The sequence below is a fragment of the Muntiacus reevesi genome, chromosome 10 (genome assembly GCF_963930625.1).
Source record: "Muntiacus reevesi chromosome 10, mMunRee1.1, whole genome shotgun sequence".
Lineage (NCBI taxonomy): Eukaryota > Metazoa > Chordata > Mammalia > Artiodactyla > Cervidae > Muntiacus > Muntiacus reevesi.
In genome coordinates this window covers 77160794-77182859 of record NC_089258.1, presented here as the reverse complement: position 1 = coordinate 77182859, position 22066 = coordinate 77160794, and the positions used below count along the sequence as shown (strand labels likewise).

The window sequence follows — 22066 nt, the reverse complement described above, 5'->3', positions numbered from 1 at the left end:
CTCGCAATCCACGCTGAGTCCCCTGGGCTTCCAGCTCCAGGACCAGCCTAAAGGGCCCCCACCTGAGGCGGGGAAGACAGGTTCCTCCAGCACAACCCTGGATCCCCTGCCTGCACAGCCTCCCCACACAGAAGCTTACCCTCTGGAAAGATGAGGATGGGCAACTTGCTTTTATCCTGCACGTGCTCGGTCAGCCTGCAGAAGAGAGAAATGGAAGGGAGGGTCAGACAGGCTCACGTCCATCACCATCCATGCGTCTGTCAATACTCTGTCTAGATGTGACGCTGGGTGGGTGTGGTATGAAGGCAGGCTAATGAATATAACTCTTTTATAAACCCACGTTCTAACAGACAATAGGCCTCAGGACAGGGAACCTGGGTTGGTTACTATTTAAATGAACAGCTGTTGAGTGAAGCGCATGAGTCTGAGTGTAGAGGCTGCGGCTCTGATCTGGGACTGCCTAGCGGGCTCACCCACCACAGAGCAGCCTTGAGAAATGTTTGCGGCGACTTCCTAGGGCCGTGCTGGGTGGGCCTGCAGCCCCGAGACGCAGTGCAGGGAACTCAGGGCGGCCCACTGGCCCTGGGGAGCGGTTCTCGGGAGCCTCGACTCCTCTCAAGTTACGGCAACGCTCTCACCATCACCTGCGCCACGTCTGCCTTTTATTTTCCTTGAAAACTGAGCTGCGCTTTATTCTATTGCTCTAAGTGTGCTTTCACGTGTGACAGTGAACTCATGTTGAGATTTGAAATCATGTTAAAAGTTCGTAGGTTGTTCATGACAATGGGTTCAAGGAATTAAATTTAAAAAGGTTAAAAACACTACTAACTTGTTTAGACTAGCGTTTTCATACTCTCTACATTCCACACTTCAGATGTGGAAGCGGCTGGGCTCAGGGGAGAAGGCTGGAGGCACGACTTCCCCTAAAATCAGACTCTGGGTGTCGCTCGGTTACCTTCTGGCCACCAGGTGGCGGTCCTTCACCTCGGAGCGCTCGAACCAGACGTGGGGGCAGGCCTTGACCATGGCTCTCTGGATGACCCCCATGAGGCCGCCGTGCACCTGTCCCACCTGCTCGCAGAGGAAGGGCAAGGGGAGCGGGCCCATCCTCACAGAAAGTCCCTGTTCCCAACCTCCAGCCCCCTACGCTTTGCTGGTAACAAGACGTTCTTCACTGTTCAGAAACCACCGTTAGTTAGATTCTCTGAATTTAAATTCTCCTTCTAATCTGTGATACCAGAGATGTGCTACTAAAAACCCTAAAAAGAACCGTGAAGCAGAACCCCCAGTGTCCAAATGCCCTCCCTCCCTGGGCGGATTCTCCAAGGCCTCTTCGCCCCGCCCCTTCAAATCGCCCTCTCTGGGGGCTTGGGGGAGGATGAATACATGTATACCTATGGCTGAGTCCCTTCACCGTTCACCTGAAAGAACCGCAACACTGTTCATCAACTACACCCCAACACAAAATAAGAAGTTTAAAGTCCGGGAGAAAAAAAGAAAACCCCCCTCCCCACCTTCAGCCCCCTCTCCGCTGCCCACCGACACTTTCCCCACGTGCTCAGCCACTCCGCTCACAGCACCCAGGTCCCAGGGAGCCCCCGAGGCCATGGAAACCAAGGCGATAGCCTAGGCTGGGGTCCGAGTCTGAAGGCACACTCACCCTCTCACCCCCTGGAGAAAAGCTCCCAGCCCTGACCAGCTAGAGGAATCTGAGGGAGGCCTTACCATGGCGTAATAGCCGTCACTGGCCAGGATGATGACATCAATGGGAGACGTGTGGTTGGCCACGCAGATGCCGCCGTTTCTAGGCCGGTTCTTCCTGTTCACAAGGTACAATGGAAATCGGCATGAGACGATGCATCTGGAACGCGCGTCTGGCAGCGGCTAGAGCCCCCCGAGTCCTGGCAGCCCAGCCCCCGAGGCACCCCAAGCCCCCGCGGACCCTCACCTGTCGTGGTAGGTGATGATGGCCGTCAGCGCGCGCACGCAGATCCGGTAGCACATGAGGTGAACGTGCTTGCTCAGGAACTCCTTGAACCTGCGCCAACAGGACAGAGCGCTCTGCTTCCACCTTACACGCATACGGGAGTCAGCAAAGGGCGCCAGGTCTGACCACCTAACCACCACTGCCTACGCCCTTCACAACTGCGTATGAACGTATGTTTATACTTATTAGTGTCTACCGTAGGCATTAGCATCTTTCTGTCTACAGACAAAGGAAGAAATGATGAGGACGGCTCACATTCACCGCGGGTGATGGACTCAGAATTCTCAGCCTGAGAATTTCCAGCAAAGGTGAGTCCCCTACATTCCTTGCCAGTGATGGACAGAGGCAGGCGGAGCCAGAGTCAAACCTCCCCACCAACTGGGGCAGAAGAGAGGTTTGCCAGCCCCAGAACTTCCTGGAAGGAGCCCATTTCTTTAAAAAAATAAAAAAAGGGAAAAGGCAAACAAAAAGGACCTACCTACTTACACTTCTTACCCTCTCAACAGTTCATCAACACAGTAGAATGCTCAAAAGCCAACTACCTGCTTTGTAAAGCCTGCTAGCCCTGGACACTACCATTTTGTGGTTTCTCTGTTTTGTCTTTAAAAATGGAAGAATGCGAGGGCTGGAGGGCAAAAAGAACAGTCACAGATGAGATCAGTGAGGGGGAAAAGCTTTGCTGCCTCGTCAGTTACCGTGGAGTCACTGACTCCATCTGAGAGCCTGTGGTTTGGGCCGCACCCCCGCGCCCTGTGGTACCCAGAGTCCGAGGCCCACGCTCCGCTCACCTCCCGTTCGGCAGGTACCCCACCATCGTTGTGCCCACAACCAGGAGGCTGATCCCCGTGAAGGCGAGAGCTACCCTGTGACGAAAGGACAGGTTACAACACAGCAGACAAACCCCTGCCCCGAGTGTAGGCCTGAATGTGTGAGAAAGGCAGATGCGATCGCTGGCCCCACAGGACTCCCAGCGAGATCAGAACCGGGGTCGCTTGCTGCCCCATGACAGGGCACCATGGACTTGGCTCTCAGCCGACAGACACCCTCTCCTCAGGCAGCGGGCAGCGGCCAGAAGGACCGCACAGCCGATGGCCAGCCGTGCTGCCCTCAGGCACCTGCCATCCTGCGGCCTCACCCTTCCCCTTGGCTTTAAGCCCTGGCAGAAGCACAGCTTCTCCGTGAAGCAGCAGGAAGTAGGGTCTGAAGGTGCCAGCAGCCAGCAAGGCCTACTCAGAACAGCACGTGGCACAGAGACTCGGGAGATCAATACCGCCTCTGTCCTGGAGAGGAAGCTGCAGGAAAGAACCAGCCAGGCCTGGGGAGGCGGGCCCCGAAGAACACCGTGCTCCTGTCCCTGGGCTTAGTCCGTTCAGACAAGCGACCTGTCTTCGAGAAACTCAACTGTTTTTATTTCTGTCTGCTCTGCAGACAACCCCGGGCACTCTTCCGAGGGCCAGAGGGCCCGGCTGGGGGAGGACCCTGCCGTCCGCCTCTGGAGTGGGAGCGCGGGGAGGGGCCGGCCTCACCTGAGCGGCAGCAGGAGGCAGTAGCGGACGAGCACGCCCAAGCCCCAGAGCACGGTCAGCCGCAGGCTGATGTACTGGAAGTTGTAATTGGTCCTGCTCAGCAGGTTCCAGGACTCCAGCTCCTCTGCCGAGAACCTCTTGGTCACCTCGTCGTCCATGATGGTCTCCATTCCTTTCCGGCAGAAGTAGAAAATGTCCGAGAGCTCAAACTCGGGAGTGTTGTCCAGGGCCTTACTGCTCCCGCTCCGGCGGATCTCTTTGATCTCTTCCTCTAGTGACGTGGGGTCTTTTGCAATGATTCCTACAAGAGAACAGCGCCGTCAGGTGGTCTGCTGGGAGAAGGGCATTGGAAACGCTCAGGGCAGACCCCCGCCCGCCGCAGGGAGCAGGGGTGGGGTGGGCTCGGGGGGGCGGGGGGGGGGCGCCCGAGGCCCCGTCTTACCGTTGGTGTAGGGCTTGTAGAGCTGGTGGTTCTTCTCCTTGGCGCCTCGCTCCATCCTCAAGGTAGCCCACTGCAGGGGGAACAGCAACGCACAGGCTGACCATTCCCCTCTCAGGGGGCTCCTCCACTTCTGGTCTGGGACAGCCTCAAGCCCAGTCACCCCCATCAGACCGCAGCCGGGAGCGCGGGCTCTGGGGAGGCTCGGAGCCCTCTCCTCTGGGCAGACCCGTCCCTGACGATCTGGACTGAGCCTCGTCCCCGGCGGTCAAGAGCTGTGAACTGAGGAGCCAGGAGAGCTTGGGGTTCGCCATCCCCCGCCCCCCTCCCGCCTCCTGGGTCACGAAGGAGCCCGCCGGCTGCCCGGCCACAGACCCCACTGGTTCCTTCGTTTCTGCCAAACAAGAGCTCTTCGCCAACTGACAAGCCAAGTGTTCGAGAAGGTACTGCCTGCCTCCCAAACTATTCCAAGAGAACAACGATTTTAGCTTTTGAGTTGATAAAAGATTTAAATATTATGCATATGTGGACTGTCCATTCACCCTCTGAGTAATCTCTAACAGGAAGCGCCACAACTTGACACAAAAGGCTTGAAAGCAGCTTAGTGTTAATTAAAAAAAAAAGAAGTGTTAAAAAAAAAGACCAGGTTCAAATCCCAAGTTCGAGAGTTCTGCTGTGTGCCTTCAGCGATTCATCCCATCATGCTGGTCTTCTTCATCCACAGAAGTGGGTGATGGTAGGCCAACCTCCATTTCACGAGGACACAGGAGGCCATGTGTGACAGACTCTGGGGAACTGCAGAGCCCCCAGGCCCCTCATGACTGAAACAGCACAGACTGCAGAGAAGAGTCTCTTCCCAGAGCCTCTCGCCATTATCAGAACCCTTTGACGTGCCGCACGAGAGCCCGGGGCTGGGCGGCCCCTGCCAGCAGGAGGGAGGGGCGGGCACAGCAGCCCCCGCCTGCCCGGGATGGGACGGACCGGACAGGATGGGACGGGCACGCGGCGCAGAAGCCAGGACCGTGGCGAGCAAGGACACAGAGCCTTTTAAAGGTGTTTTTTCAAACTTCTGTCTCCACAGCTATGCAAGGGAGAGAAGAAGCCTGTCCTTCCACAATGAAGCAGAATCCACACGGCCCAAAGCCTCTGTGAGACTGCTGGCAGAGTCTGAAGTGTGAGCAGGGTGGCGGAGCGAGCAGCAGGACGCGCGCCTCATCAGCGATCTGGCCGCGTGTGGAAACCTCTCAGACGTCACGGCCCAGAGAAGACAGGCCGCATAGAGTCACCCACGCTAAGGTCTGAGGCGGAAAACTCACACAACCCGTCAGGTTCTTAGCCCCTGACGGCTTCTGGCACGGAGGACTTTTTTTCTAGAAGAAAATGTAAACTTAACTGCTGCAGTGGAGGAAGACGAACTCCCACCTGGGAATGCCATCTAGGGAAGAGGTGATTAAGGGGCAAGTGAGTGCACAGCAAGCCTGGTACAAAGACACAGCCCCATCGCCCAGAACTTCTCCATTCTGACACACGGATTCGACTGTAACAGGCAGGGAGCACGTGCCCTCAGGCCACTGGAGCACCAGGACATAGATCTGTGAGCACCTACTCAGGATGGGAAGTTCTAGAAGCCTGTGGTTCCTGCTTTAACTGGAAAGATGCTGGTTCGATGTGGCTTCTGGCTCCATCGTAAACATCCCCCGTCCTCCTGCTCTGTACTTCTAGCTTTGCTTTTCCAAACTTCAGGGACATACAACACACGTCTGTGTTCAGCACCCAGGCAGCTGAGCAGGGGCGGAGGGCGGGGGGGGGGGGCTGCCTGGGACCGGCTGCTTCGCCCAGCGCAGGGACTCGGGAGGCGGTGCTGGCACCAGCAACATCTGAGAATGACACGCCTGCTTCTCAGCCCCCCTTTAAGAAGTTATTGTGTGCAGACATCCAGAATAAAAGTGAGAGCTCCAGGTCCAGAGCTCGTTTCCCCAAATTCTCCTCTTCCTTCCTTGACCCAAGATGCCACTTACGTCCTTGTTCAGGGTCAGATTACTTAATTATTCCCTTCTCAGCTTCTCCTGCACAAAGACTGTTAGGGGCACAGACACGCTGCCCTGTAGGTAACACTAAACCCGAGACAGCTCTTGGCAGGTGACATGCAGGCCCGACCCTTAGAAGGTGGGCGGGGTGACAGGTGCATCTTTGCCGGTGAGTAGCTCTGCTGCATGGCAGCTCAGGAGCCCAGTTCCCAGGGAAGGCCGGAGAACCTCGGCAGCCTCATCTCAGCAAGACCTCCCCTCTTCTCCAGCCGGCCTGCACCGCACCTTCCCCGACCGGACTGTGGATGCCCAAGAATTAGCCCCCAGAGATGCCAGGCTCCCAGCACCCCACCCTCTCCCACTTCCCCAGCAGAGAGAGCATCTTTGAACAATGCTCTCTTCCTTCCCTGCTTAGGCTAGAATCACTCAGTGAGTGAAAAAGTGTCCAACTCTTTGCGACCCTGCAGACTATATACAGTCCATGGGATTCTTCAGGCCAGAACACTGGAGTGGGTAGCCTTCCCCTTCTTCAGGGGATCTTCCTGACCCAGGAATTGAACCGGGGTCTCCTGCATTGCAGGTGGATTCTTTACCAACTGAGCTATGAGGGAATCACTCGGTAGCTGCCATTAAATTTACAATCCTGACTTCACACTTCACGTTTCTGATCACCTACTGGTCGTGACCACGTGCCAGCGCCCCTCCACCCTCGCATCCGGTGTGAGAGGGAGTGGCCAAGGCACACGCCTGGACCCCACTGTGCTCCCCCTCACCCGCCCTCCTCCCGGGCTCCCCAAGCTGCCGGGCTCCCCATGTGTCCACCCAGTCCTCTCAGCCCGCCCCGGACGCTTCCTCCCCAGCTGTCTGAGTCAGGCCAGCGCCGTCATCTCTTACCTACACTGGTGTAACAGGTTCCACCCTGCTCCTTCCTCCCTCCAAGCCATACGGACGCACACTCTGGTCTCATCCCCTGGCCTGAGCCTTCAGGGGCTTTTCAATGGCTTCTCAAAGCCTAAAGAACAGCGGTTTTATAAGCCACCTCAGCCAATCCGGGGACCCGAGGGCTCTCCTCTCCTGAAACAGGCACTGTGTCTACACCAGACTGCCCCTTCTCGCCTCCACCTACGGCATTCCGCGAGCTGCTTCCTTTGTAAACCCATCAAAGGCCAAATCTCAGATGAAATGGCACCTCCCCAACTCCTGCAGTCAGAGCTCATCCCACCCGCATATTTTAACTGGTGTTACATTCTGAATCAGTTCTGTAGGCAGACATTGGTCTTTCCTACTCAACTACAGCTGCCTCAGTGGTGCCACGGAGTCTGACCAAGTGCCCCGTGGCACTTAGTAGGCAGTCAACAAGGACTGGGTTTAATTCACCCACGACCAAGGTTTCCCTTCATCAAGGTCTCCAAAACCACTTCTGAGCACCCTCCCCGCCGTAAGCCCGCTCTCGTCTTCCGTCCGTCCTCTGAGCTACTTCCTGCCAGTCACACTGGAATCCCCTTCCCATGGGGGAGGGAAGGGGTGCCACTGGCGCAATCCCCTCCTGGACCTGCACCTCGTGAAGGAGCCATGACCGCCCCCACTCCCTGGAGGAAGCAGCCTGGAGACTCTGAGGACTTAGGTCAAGTTTCACAGTTGGTAAGAAAACCCTCAGAAGGGCCGCGCCCACCCGCCACAATGCCGCCGCCTGTCCAGTCTCTTCCACCTCCTCACCTCCATCACCGGTTTCCAACCAGTTCTGCTGTGGAGCCCGATGTCAAAGCACGTTACAGCCACCTCCTCTCCTCTGACCTGATCTGCTCAATCCCTTTCACATCGGGCAAAAAACTCAAGTCATGCCCCCTCCCCCATCTTTCTTCTTTACACACAGACTTTCTTCACTCTTTCTTTCCTAAATCATTCTCAACTCAGTTGAAAGTCCACTAGGAACTGTACCCCCCAAAAATCACCACCATTGTGCTGTGTAATAAACCTGAAGCACAGACATTAAGAAAACTAAAGCATTTCAACTCAGTGTTAATAGGACCTGCAAGTTGTCCTCCAGGAGGAAAGACACCGACCACCCATCCCTCCGCCCCGGGCAGGAGCACCGAGGTACGCGAGAGGTGAGCTCTGACGGGAGACCAGCTGCACTGCCTCAGGTCCTCCACAGGCACGCGTGTATGCGCTGTGCAGACTACCAGACAACCAGCTCGATTCATCTTTATGAGGTTATCTAGTAAAATGTGCGAAACAACTGGCTGATAAGATTGTAAAGTAAAATGCAGACATAAAATAACATGCACAGTCTGTTAAACTGCCATAAGATAGTACCACAACCAAAAGGTAACACAAAACTATTACTATTTGTCTGGTTATCTACTGCTGTGGAACAGACCACCCCATAACTCACTGGCTTAAAATACCACCACCATTTACTCTGCTTTTGAATCTGCAAACTACACAGGGTCCGGCATGGCTGGTGAAGGCTGAATGCAGGGGCTGGAACTCCCCAAAGGCCCGCAGGCTCCCGAGGGTGGCAGCTGATGCCATCAGCCTGTCGTCACAGCCTCCCGGGACTGGGAGCCGCAACTCCACACGGGGTCTGGGCTTCCTCATGACGTGGCAGCCAGGCTCCAGGGGCAAGTCTGCAGAGTCAGATGGAAGCTGTACCATCACTCCCACCCTAACCTCACAGGTCACACGGAGCCAAGACCACCACGTCCTGTAGGTTAGAAACATTCACCCACTCCCAAGGAAGTCAATCAGACTCCACCTTATGATGACAGATGTTAGAATCACTGAGGGAGCTTTTTAAAAATGCCCACCAAAACCAGTTAAACCAGAATTTCCAGGGGATAGTTGAGTGCTCCCGAACAAGTTACTTTTTAAGTGCTCCCCAGGTGATTCAGATGTGTAGTTAGGAAGAGACCCACGAAATGAAGATGATCTCTAAGCCTCCTTCCAATTGCAAAACCACATAGAGCAACCCAGTTATGACAGGATGAAGATGACAAAAAAGGCAAACTAAAGGTGCCGTCTTTATTAAAAGCGCCCACAAGTTTAGGTGTATTTTAGATGTATACATGGATACTCAGATGTATTTCCAAGATCCAAAGTCAGTTTGGCCAAATCCAACTTGCATCTCATATTACTGCTGATAAAAACGGCATTCAGTTCTTAATGTCCACCAAGATCAAATCAGAGCAACAACCCTGCTCAGATGGTGAGAAAGGACTACTCTTGCAGAACCACCTGCTGCCCCTGCTGGCAGGCATCGGCCCTTCCTCACCCACCCCTTACTTGGGCTCACAGCCAAGTTGTCGTCATCATCCAGGAAGCTCAGCAGGACAGGAGCCATGGGATACCCAGAACCGTCCGAGTGCCGGACACACACCTCCAGGAAATTCGAGGTACAAACTGAGATCCTGAAACCTGAAATCTGGAGGTCACCAATGAGGGGGCGGGCGCGCGCGCACGCGCACACACACACACACACACACACACACACACACACACACACACACACACACAGACTTCCATTTCCAGTGATTTTCAAGATGTGGTCAGCAGTCTCTGATGGCTCAGGAATACCTGTCCCATGGAACTTTAAAATACTGATTTGAGGAGACATTTTCAAAATGGAATAGGGAATGTACATACATTCTAGGTCTTTTTCACCCAAAGTGACCCAAATTTTAAGAATTTAGCTATTACAAAAGGACTCTGATTTCAATACTCTTACTTTATGTTTTAAAATTAAGGATTCCCATAGATCTATGAATTAATTGCTTGCTTAAATAAATGTGAATAAAAGCTAGCCATCATCGTGAAGTTTATCAGCTGTCCTACCCACTCCATACTGATGCAGTGGCAAGTGGGCGTGGGTAGTTACTTGGTTCACAGGAACCCTGGGTTCTATTGAAGATTTTCTTGGACTAAAGTTCAAGAAAATTATATCTCATGATTAATTGAAACAAACACTAATGACTGACTAGACTGCCACTTCTCAAGCTTCACCGTGCATCTGGGCTTCTTGGAGCAGATTCTAATTAGCAGGTCTGAAGGGGGCCTGTGGCAGCATTTCCAGTGTCTTAGGTGACACTCAGCTGCTGATCTCAGAGCATTCTCTCCCCCAGAGACCATAGAGAGCACTCAGAAATCTCCCTACCGAACACGAGCGCTCAAGTAAGTAGAAGCACAGCACAGCTCACTATGGACAAGCGCCAAAAGGTGGAGCACAGCCCAACAGTGGGTGAGTGGATAAGCAAATCATGGAAGAGACAAAGGGTGGGACACTGCCCAGCCATGAAAACCAAGCACTGACACGTGTTACAAAGTTATGCTAAACAAAAGCACTCACAAAAGAGCACACTTTATATCATTTCGTTAATATGAAATACCCAGAACAGGTAAACCCAGAGACAGAACACAGACCCACGGCTGCCAGACGCCAGGGGGTGGAGGCAGCAGACAAGAGAGGCAGCCACTCAATGAGCACGGGGCTTCCTCTTCGAGTGATGAGGAGGCCGTGGGACTTCACCGAGGTGGCGGTCACACAACCCTGCGGCTACAGGAAACGCCGAGGAACTCTTCCCTTTAAAATGGTTAATTTTCTGTAGTGTCAATATCACCTCAATTTTTTAAACATGAAAAAGTCATATTCTTACACAAATATTAAATATCAAAACACAGGATTCAATGATATACATAGAAATATTTTTGCTGTAATGGAGCATTTCATCTAGCTCACTTCATCTTTCTGAATCACTATTTCTTCACTGATAAAATCTATCATTGATAGACACCCTGGTCCACTGCAGAACTACAAAAAACCAAAGGACAGCAACTGAAATTATTCTCAACTATAAGATACTATCTGAACAAATACACCTGCATTGTTTTCACTATTATGAGTGCATTTCCCCAATTACACATGGTCTCAGCCATGGAAAAGAATACCTGAAGATCTGGTGACTACTGAAAACAGATATTGCTCATCAATTACCAAATCTCTGAAGAGATATTGAAAGGCTCATGGCACAGATCAACTTCCAGGAAATACCACTTCTTGCCCATTTCCTTAACCCCATGACCAGTTCTGTTCAGCAGTCTAACTACTTAGGTTCTGACATATGTTAGGAAATATTCTTCTCCTCTGTCTTAAAGAAACTAGCACAATTCTTCAAATGCACTTCTCGTGACTCCTTTTTGCCTGAAGTGCAAGAACCTATTTAAGATAAATGCTTGAAACAGAAGAGCGCACCTCCCATGCTTATCAGTGAGGGAACATGCTGGCAGCAGCGCTGACTTTCACTATCTGTTACATAATCATAGGCTGTGTCCAGCAGTGACTGTTTCTTTAATGCTAAGTCCCTCCTTTTGAAATAAACAGGCCAGGTGTGGTTCCTCTGCTCAGATGGACCAAACACCAAGTACCTGAGCTCAAAGGAAAAGACTGCTACAGGCTTCAGAAGCTCATGCTAGTTATCCTTTCTGCTCAAAACGCCACTTCCTTCCCACTCTACCAACACTCTCCACGTCCCGCCGAGAGCTCACAACCAACCAGACAGAAACAACTCTTTTTTTTTTTTTTGGGCTAACGGCACTTCTCTCCTCGGGGAAGCAACTGTTTGTAGACAGCACACTCACCGCAAAGATCTTTAACAGAGTTTTCATGTAGAGCTTTCGGATACCAAAGGAGACTCCGAAAACGGCAGGGACGATGATGAAAACCAGGAGGAGGGTGAAGAGGACTGTCAGGGAGATGCCTAGGAGGTTGACAATCAGGCTGTCGAAAGGCAGCAGCAGGAACATGGTGGGGGATGCAGGCCAGGCCAGCGCCCTCCTCCCCACGAACAAAGCCGGCCTCAGATGGTCCTCTCCGTCAGCACCGGCCTGGGGAGGGGCGCCAACTCCATTCCCAAGTTCGCATCCCTCGACGGCCGGAACGGAGACTGGGCAGAGGATGAGAGCAGAAGGGGGCCCTGAGGGCCTCCCTGGAGGAGATGGGCTGCAGGCAGACGGGGCGGGCTCAGTCTTCAGGACAGGCAGGGCGGCCCGTCCAGTGAGCGGCCCGGGCACGCTCTGGGCTCTGCTCCGCTGGCACTGCTTCCAGAAGTGTCCCTTTATCTCCTGCCCAAGAGCATTTAGCAGATAAATCTGTCCTGAAGGTCTGTCATTGCCAGAAGTACCAAGAAGAGTTCAACGTGCTGCCAGAAAAAGCCTGATAACTCCAGTGGGGGGCGGGGTGTGACTTGCTGGCACTTCCCACAGAAGTCTTGTGAACATGAATAAGTGGAAATTAAATAATTGTTTTCCTTAAAACTCCTTCATAAGCTGAAAATTGCGTTCACATCTGGCCCCATCCTTCCTCTGGGGGCTCCTGGCACGCTGCTCCCGGGACCCTCCTCCCTGGAGAGCTACAGGCCTTGCCAGGGGCACAGAGGCACTGGCAGGGAACGGCTCATGCTGCCTGCGGGGCGTGTAATCCCAGGCACGCCTGGCATTGGGCTCCTCTGGATGCTCTTCCCTCAGGCCCTCTTCTCAGCGGTGACCTGGGTTCTTGGCAAGAAGCTGCTTACATGCTGCCGAAGCTGGAGGAGGAGACAGAAACAGCGTCAGGCAGGCGACACAGACCGAGGGGGGGGGACACCACTGCACGCGGGGGCGAGGGCGGTCAGGTTCGGCCGAGAGCCAGGGCCAGCCCCTCTCAGCCCCAAGGTTGAGGGGACCAGGCGGGGCAAACAGGTGGCACATGTGGGCGTGGATGAAAACCGCAGGCGTTTCATCCAGCTTTCAACCCCGCTGGTGTAAGTGCTAGCTGGGGCCACTCACACTTCTCTAATAGGAAATACATGCGTGTCTGGGCTTAGCAGATGCAAATGACTACATGTAGACTGGACAGACAAAAAGATGCTACCGTGCAGCACAGAGAACTATATGCAGAGTCCTGATAAACTATAACGGGAGAGAATACGAAAAGGAATGCACGTGCATGTTTAAACTGAGTCACTGTGCTGCACAGAACAAACTAACCCCACACCATAAACCAACTATACTTCAACTAAAAATCATTAGAGACCTCAAATTTAAAAAATGAATTAAGGAAATGAAAAGACATGGACACGAGACACCGCTCAAGAGATAAAGAGGGCACACTCCGAGGAGAAGACGGGCCTCCTCGCTGTCCCCCGCTGCCCGGAGCTCTGGGTCACAGCAGCAGCCCCAACACGAGGATGCTGTGGATGGTTCCTGAGATGTTCCCGCACATCCCAGGACACCGTGAGGGATCGCTCCTGCCCCAGCCACCCAGGCAGCAGCGAGGGTGCGCTGAAACGCTGCTTTCTGTTTCCTAGCTCGACACGTCCAGGGACAGTGCTGCCTCCGCACCAACGGAGCTCCCTTCCTGCAGACGGGCGCACAGTTCTCAGCTGTAAGAATGCTCCGTGAATCGGCTATTGGCTCTCTCCTGAGGTTGGACACCAGTGTTTCCACCCTTCTGTTGTTACAGAAAATGCAATGAACCTGTCTACGTGATTTAGCATACAAAATGCACGTGCAAATATAATTTCAGGATAAACTCCTGGAGATGTAATTACAGGGGAAAAGGAAATTGAGGTTTAAGGAAAAAATATAACTCTTGTTTTTATTTCCCCTGATTTACTGATAATACCAACACATTAACACTGAGCAACTCTGCAGAGCCAAAGCAGGATTTGATACAATCCAGAGTGTTAGAGTGTCACCTTTTCTGTGTATGTGGTAAGAACATGTAAGATCTACCCTCTCAGCAACTTTCAACTGTAATCACTATCCCAGAACTTTCTCATTTCATAACTCCAAGTATTTACCCTTTGCCCAATATTTCCCCATTTCTTCTACCCCTTGGCCCCTGATAACCACCATACTTTTGTTTCTGCAAGTTCATATTTTCTGGATGCCACATTTATGTGAGAATATACAGTATCTGTCTTTCACTTCTGACTTGGGAAATACAGGGGGTTTTTTTGCCTCACTGTGTGGCTTGTGGGATCTGAGTTCCCCAACAGGGGATCGAACCTGTGGTCCCTGTGATGGAAGTGCTGTGTTCTAACCCCTGGACCACCAGGGAATTTCCAGAAGTACAGTTTTAGTTTTACAAGATACTGTCACATTTTCTTCGTAGATTAACTCCTCCAGCCTTTCTGGCCACTTTTTTTTTTTTTTTTAAGATTTATTATTCTGTTTTTGGTTTTGGCCAAGATGGTCTTGGTTGATGCACTCAGGCTCCCTCTGCTGCGGTGAGCAGGGGCTGCTCTTCAGCTGCGGCGCCAGCGCCCCTCCCGGCAGTGGCTCCAGGCGCACAGGCTTCACTAGCGCCTGGCTCAAGGGCTCTGCGCCCAGGCTCAGGAGCTGCGGCACGCGGGCTTAGGTGCTCCACTCCGGGGATCAAACCCGTGTCCCCTGTATCGGCAGGCGGATTCTTAACCACCAGGCCCCGCCCCCTCTTTTATTATAAAGGCTGTTTACATTAGGGTTCACTCTTGGGGTTGTACACGTTAAGGTTTTTGACAAATGTACAGTGTACAGTGATTTGTACCCATCATTACTGTACAGTACAGAGTATCTTCACTGCTTTAAAAATTCTCTGGGCTCTGATTTTTCACCCCTCCCTGCCCTCAACCCCTGGCAATAACTGATCTTTTCACTGTCTCCAGTTAGATTTTTTTCCCAGAATGTCATCTAATTGGAATCTTACAGGATGTAGCCTTCTTGGCTTCTTTCACTCAATACAGTCCCTTGTTCCAAACGTGGGAGCCATCCTCTCACTTTTCTCTGGCAAACACTTCTGTCCTCACACCAATCTCCTTCTGGCTCGGTTCCAGTACATTTGAAAGTTCAAGAAATGGAACAAGTGAACAGGTGACTGACTTCACTGTGAGTCCTGTCCACTGCTGTAGAGAGCGCAAAGCCCTTTCTCATGTTATCCCACAACCTGTCAATATGTATTCTCTCCATTTTACCATTTCTCTATTTCTCTCCATTTTACCGGTTAGAGAACTCAGCAGGGGAGACCCAGACCCCATTCCTTGACCCCTAACTGCTCCCACCACGTCCCACACACCTGGCAGGGAAACCTAGACAAGGCTGCTTCAGGGGCGGTGTCCTCCACTTCCGCTCCCTCGTGATCATCGCTAACGCTTATGCAACGCCACCGGGACGGACGCTGAGCGCGAACAATGAGCTCCTTCCATGGGCCGTCCTCACTGAACCCCCACCGCAGCACTCTGGTGGAGTCAGTCACCCCGCTGGACAGGTGAGGGAGCAGAGGCGGAGAGGGTGAAGCTGCAACCAGCAGAGGCGGCACGTGGACAAGTGCGTCCATTCCCAGCCCCGCTCTGGGGCCCCCAGGCCTCTCATCTCTCACACACCTTGAGCTACGTTAACACTTCCTCCATGCCGGGCCAGCTGCGTAGAACTTCTTGTGACCAGGGAGAAACCACAAGCCAAATCTGGGTTCCTATAGCAGAATTTGGTGTTCTCAGAATCCAGGGAACAAACCTGCTTGCCCATTTCTATAAACTGGTCATGCTGTTGGTACATGCCAAATTTCTAACAGTGTCCCAGATGTAATAGGAAGTTACATCTATTTCTGAGACTATAATCAAGTCAATCTGCTGAGTCACTGTATTCCTTAAACCTGTCAAATTCCAGCCTAATCCCAGGGCCACACCTCCATCCCACTTACCCATCCCTGTGCCAGTGGATAGCTGCTGTCACATTAGCCATGGGCCCAAGGTGACAGACACCAGGGTGACTTTGATTTCCCAAGCCAGAGCTTAGATCTCTTTACTCTGGATCACAACCAACTGAGAATTCCCAAGGTTATTCTGGGTTCATGTCCTCAAAACATGAAAGTAAACACATTTAGCAATAAACTAATTACTTCACCTAGTTCAGAAGTGGGCACACCAGGTCCCTGGGCAAAATCTGAGCCAGTTTTGATAAAGTTCATGACCTAGGAAAGGTGTTTACATATTTATAGACAGTCCTAAGAAAAAGGATAATGTGACAGGACCACAGCCTGCAAAGCCTCAGCTATCTACTAGGCGACCCTTCACAGCAGCAGCCTGCAGACCCCTGACCCCACTGCTCCTTCCTCCCCTCAGAGGCAGCGACCTGCCCCACTGTCCCTAGCCCCTACCCAGACTCCGCCATGGAGTACCAGACTCCAGAACACACAACAGCAACTAGCCAACTCTGAACAATCCTCCGTGGATTCTTAGAAGTAGGGACGAGGTAAGAAAGCTGTGGGTATCAGACAGGCCCCCAAACATGTTGCTGGATTGCGGAGCAGCCATCACAGCCAGAGGTGCAAGTGCCTTAAGGCCCCTTAACACGGACTTCAGTCTCTGGAAATATGGCAAACTGCTCACATCAGAACTCTGTCACACAAGTTTCTAGATAAATCCTCGTGTAAGAAAGGCAACCATTTTGCTTCATGTAAACAAGACTGCAACTCCTTGACAGGAAGCAGGGTAAGTCATCAGCGCAAAGCAATAGTCACTCCTTCTCTTTACCTCCCCCACTTTCAGCCAAATGCAGAGTCACTTGGACCAACGTTCCCCCAGGAGTCTAGCCAGTCCAAGGCAACCCGAAGAACCAACGAGTTCTAAGCCTTTCGGGAGGGAAGGTGGTCTCATCCTAGGAAGCTGACAGCCCACCTCTAAGCTAACTAGACTCTTCAACCACGGGGTACAAACCGGAGTCCCCAAATGGGTCACTTTTCAGGGCTTCTCAGTTCTCAGGGTGACTAGCTCAGGGCACACACTCCATGCCACACACCATGTTAGGTATGAAAGCATGCTGTGGTAAACACACACACCTGCAGGCACGTTTTCAGCAAAAAGGCACACACACAGTCATCACTTCACACTTTGATGACTGTCAACAAGAAGAGTCCTGGGTGGAGACAAGGTACCTCGCATACACTGTTGGTGAGAATGTAAACTGTTGTGTCCACTGTGGAAAACAGTATAGTGCTTCCTCAAAAAAAATAAAAACAGAATTACCATACGATCCAGCAATCTCACTCTTGGGCATATATCCAAAGAAAACAAAAAACATTAATTCAAAAAGATATATGCACTGCAATGTTCCTGGCTGCATTATTTGCAAGATACAGAAGGAACCTAAGTGTCCATCAACAGAAGAATGCATAAAGACACACAATGGAATACCATTCAGCCATAAAAAGATGAAATGTTGCCATTTGCAGCAATGTGGATGGACCTGGAGGGCATTATGCCAAGTGAAATAAGTCAGACAGAGACTAGAGAATGTAACAAAAAAGAAGCCAAGTCACAGATACAGAAAACAAGCTAGTGGTTACCAGTGGGGAGAGGGAAGGGGTAACAAAAGGGTAAGTGATTAAGAGGTATAAACTATTAGGTATAAAATAATGTTATAAGGACATACTATTCAACATTGATGATACAGTCAATATTCTATAATACTAATAATTATAAATGGAGTATAACCTTTAAAAATTATGAATCATTATATGGTTCACTTGTAACTTATATAATGTTATACATCAACTATACTTCAATTTATGTATATATATAAAAAAAAAAAACCAAACAAGAGTCCTGGAAGAGAAAATAATAGAGGGAGGGATCTTACAAATTTAAATTGGGGCTTCTAAACCAATTCTGACTTGATCACCAGGCATGTGGTGCTGAGTTGCTTCGGTTGTGTCCAACTCTCTGTGATCCGACGGACTACAGCCTGCCAGGCTCCTCTGCCTCTGGGATTCTCCAGGCAATACTGGAGTGGGTTGCCATTTCCTTCTCTGGGGGATCTTCCTGACCCAGGGATGAACACGTCTCCTGCACTGGCAGGCAGGTTCTTTACCACTAGCACCACCTGGGAAGCCCAGGCAGGGACTACTACATTCCCAGCTGCAGGAACTTCTTTTCTGTCAGCTCTCGGTGGCTCTGTGACACCCTACACTTCGGAGACCGTACCTGCTGTCCAGGGAGATGTCACACACCCATTCAGAAACAAGACGACACGCCACTGCATGAAAAATAAGTAGAGATAGCATATTTTTAAAGCATACTAAGCACAATGTCTGTTGCACAGGTTAGATCTCAATAAATGGTACCTGTGATCGCTTCATTGTTACCAGATTATGACCTGAGTGCTGTCCACAATTCTAAGTACCAAACTTTAAGAGGTTGGATGGGGAGGGAGGCATTTCAAAACATCACAAAATCCACAGACCACAAGCTACTACACGGCGCCTAGCAAGCACTAAAAGCTCAGACAAAGGTCAGCTCTCAAGAAATGTGAATGAAGACTACAGTGAGGTGGCAAAAAACGTTTCTGATAACCCATCCTTTTGGTGAAAAAAAGAAAATACCCTCAAATACTGCTGACTGGCATGTACAAGGGTACGACCTCTACACAGAACAATTCGGCACTCACCATCAGAATTTAAATTACATATAACCTTAGGTCCAGCAACTATACTTCTAAAAACTCATACTAAACATAAGCAGGAACAGGAGTTCTCAACGTGGGGCAGCTGATTCTACCCACCCTGGGACCATTGTAATGTCCGCAGACAGGAATCAAAAGAAAAGACATTAGATGTGAACCCTAACTTGATCACCTTACTAGTCTGAGTGTGCGTGCGTATATGTGTGCTCTGCTCTTCAGTCAAGTCTGACTCTTTTGTGACCCTGTGGACTACAGCCCACCAGGCTGCTCTGTCCTTGGGATTCCCCAGGCAAGAAGACTGGAGTGGGCTGCCATTTCCTCCTCCAGGGGATCTTCCCAACCCAGGGATCGAACTCCAGTCTCCTGTACTGGCAGGCAGATTCTTTACCAATCACCCAGCTGGGAAGCACAGTCTGTTATTTTGGGTAAATTACTTAAATTTCTTTAAGCTTCTGTTCAACAACACCTACCAAAAAAACTGTTCACTTTTCACAGTGCCTAGAACAAGTGAAATTCGCTCAGTCGTTGCGAACTCTTTGCGACCCCACGGACTATAAAGTCCATGGAGTTCTCCAGGCCAGAATACTGGAGTGGGTAGCCTTTCCTTTCTCCAGGGGATCTTCCCAACCCAGGGACTGAACCCAGGTCTCCCACATTGCAGGCAGATTCTTTACCAGCTGAGGCACCAGGGAAGCCTAGAACAAGGGAAATGTTCAAAACACATCAACTATTATTACTACTATGCTAAGTTCCTGTTACTACAGAGAAGGGGCACTGGAAGGTGTTTCCCAAGAAATCATGACGTTAACACTTAGGAGAAATCTGTTTTCGACACTACTGCTGCAGGAAGATGTTTACAACCCCAAAGATGACTAGAGCAAGCCACAACTTTATTAGTCAATCACTGAGAATTCTAATCCAAGCTCTTCTAAATTATTGAGCCTTGGAAGAGTTAAGTGACTGAGATGAGCCACGTAGCTGGCCTGTTAGAGGCAGGACTACACCTCAGATCTGCATCCCCCTCTAGGGGTCTTTCTGTGCCTTAGGCTGGCCTCTCCTTCGCTACGGAGCAAGTATCCACTTTTCCGAGTTTACTCGGTCAGGTCACAGACCCAGTAAATGCCCCCATTTTGATATGATGGTAAATAAAGGCACACACACAGAGGAAATGTACACTGGGGTGAATCTGATGTCGAGCGTGTCAGAGGAGTGGAGTGTAAGAAACTTGCTTGAGTAGGATGTTGCTGCTCAGGAGGAAAGGTGTACACACATTTCCAAGGAGATGGGGCAACCCAGAGCTGCTAGGTGAAGCAAACCTGAACTGCTGAAAAACAAGGGATATGCTTATAGCAGAGAGCAATCCTGGATAAAATAGATGGTCTCAGACAAAGCCAGGATATGGCAGGCTCAAGGATGATTCAACTTACTGGGAAGAAGACAGGAATATGGTCAGCTTCAGGGTCATGGTCTTAACTGAGGTAGACCTCAGTTAAGGCCTAAACACTTTCTCCTTGCCCAGAAAGGCCTCCCGTGAGTTGGATCTGGGTAATAAGTAACATGGAACCAAGTTCAACATAAAGCAACATCACTGGAAAAGAAAAAAAAGGACAAAGATACAGGACACATTGCTATTCTGGGGTCATCAGTTGAAGAAAGGGCAATTTGATTTGCTGGGGCTGTAAGACCCTGAACCAAGCTCTCAGAACTCCATTTCAAAACTGGTGCTTTGATATCTGAGTACTGCACGTGTAACTGGAAGCATCCTCCTGCCCTTCTTTTTTCAAGACCTTTCTGTCTGGTTTACTTTACTTGGCATAATCCCTGTGAGAACCATTCAGGGCTGCCCATGGCAGTCCCTACTGCTGAACTGTTGCCTGGGTAGAACAGGCCACAGCTTCTTTACCCACTCACCCAGCAACTGGTCCTTCCAGTCAGGGACTGTTACAAATAAAGCCGCTACCTACCAGCCATGTAAGGACACACACTTTCACTTCTCCTGGATAAACACAAACACCGAGGAGTGGAAAGAGGTAGCATTTAGCTTTTGATGAAACTGCCAAACCGGTTTCTGAACTGGTTGGACCATCTTGTGTTAATTCTCACCAACAGTGCCTGAAAGTTCCATCTGCTCTACATCCTCACCAACACTTGTTACAATCAATCTTTTTAATTTTAGACAGGCTAATAGATGTGAGGTGGTATCTCATAGTTTTTGTGTTTCCCTTGTGACCAATGATATGAAGCATCTTTCGTGTGCTTACCAGCCATCTGTATGTTTCCCCTGGTGAAGCGTGCAAATCTTTTGCCTATTTTTTACTGGGTTATTTTCTTATTGAGTTTTGTCACTAGCCATTTTTTAAAAGTCAAGCTCCTTCACCCCTATGACGAAGCAGTCTTACTTAAAATGAGAAAGCATTTCATCACAAAAGCAAAATCTGTGAAACACGGGGGACTTCTTTGTTCAACATGCCACAAGGTATCAACAACCCTAAATAGGCAAAGAGAAATCACCTCAACAGGAAAGAAAAAAACAAACGCATGACCAAAACCACAAACTTGGACGTCCCTGATGGCACAGTGGATGGGAATAGCTGACCACCAATTCAGGGGACAGGGGTTCGATCCCTGGTCTGAGAAGATTCCACCTGCCATGGAGCAACTAAGGCTGGGCCCCACAGCTGCTGAAGCCTGAGCTCGAGAGACCACACTCTGCAACAAATAAGCCACTGCAGCGCGAAGCCTGTGCATGGCAACGAGGAGGAGCCCCCTTCACCGAAATTCGAGAAGGCCCGCTCACACAATAAAGACCCAGTGCAACGGAAAAAAAAACTCTAACCTCAGACCTGCATTCTACCAGGAACATAAAACGCTCTTTCATCTCTGTGTTCAGTTGACAGTGATTCTGTGCTGCCCGACACAACAGCCACTAACCACGTATAACCCCTGAGCACTGGGAAGCGTGGACAGCTGAAATTGAAATGAGCTGTAAAAACAGACACTGGAATTTCAGTGATTTAAGGTGAAAAACCAGGAATGTAAAAGATCTCATTAAGAGCTTGTATGTTACTGAAACATATACATTACTGTATGTAAAATTAGCCAGCCAGTGGAAATTTGCTGTGTGATGCAGGGAGCTCAACTCTGACGCTCTGTGACAACCTGGAGGGGTGAGACGCAGTGGGAGGCAGGAAGAGGTTCAAGGAGGGGACACACATACACCTATGGCTGATGCATGATGATACAGGGCAGAAACCAATGCAACACTGTAAAGCAATTATTCTCTAATTAAAAACAGATAATTTAACGAAGGGCTTGTATGTTGATTACATGTTGACCAGATATTCTGGATAATTTGGGTTAAATTATTAAAATTATTTCACCTGTTTTACTTAGCACTGACCACAAACTTTGAAGGCAGACCTTGAAGATAATGAAAACTCCAATGGGTAAAGAAAAAAATACATGCCACGTATCTTCCCCTCCCTTGTCCTCTGAGGTGTGAAGAGAACTATACAAAGGAGGGGCTAAGAACTGGACTCAGGAGTCCAGTCTGAGGCTGGATGCTCAGCTCTGTTCCTCTCTTCTGTGTGTGACTGTCAATAAGTTACTCGCCTTC

General features: G+C 50.5%; 1 protein-coding gene across 2 annotated transcripts in view; it reads right to left on the bottom strand.

Annotated features, from left to right (window-relative positions):
• Nucleotides 1–22066, bottom strand: part of GPAT4 (glycerol-3-phosphate acyltransferase 4) — a 29792-nt gene that overhangs the window by 4790 nt on the left and 2936 nt on the right. Inside the window, exons 1-8 of one of the 2 annotated variants that reach the window (XM_065901590.1) lie at nt 11614–12164; nt 3956–4025; nt 3514–3814; nt 2776–2850; nt 1949–2038; nt 1726–1819; nt 956–1071; nt 140–195 (exon numbers count right to left, since the gene is read on the bottom strand). In XM_065901590.1, coding sequence (XP_065757662.1) covers nt 140–195; nt 956–1071; nt 1726–1819; nt 1949–2038; nt 2776–2850; nt 3514–3814; nt 3956–4025; nt 11614–11778 — 967 coding nt within the window. In that variant the 5' untranslated portion in view covers nt 11779–12164. Of the gene's footprint in view, nt 1–139; nt 196–955; nt 1072–1725; nt 1820–1948; nt 2039–2775; nt 2851–3513; nt 3815–3955; nt 4026–11613; nt 12165–22066 lie in introns of those variants that run through there. The other variant, XM_065901589.1, reaches the window with a different exon arrangement.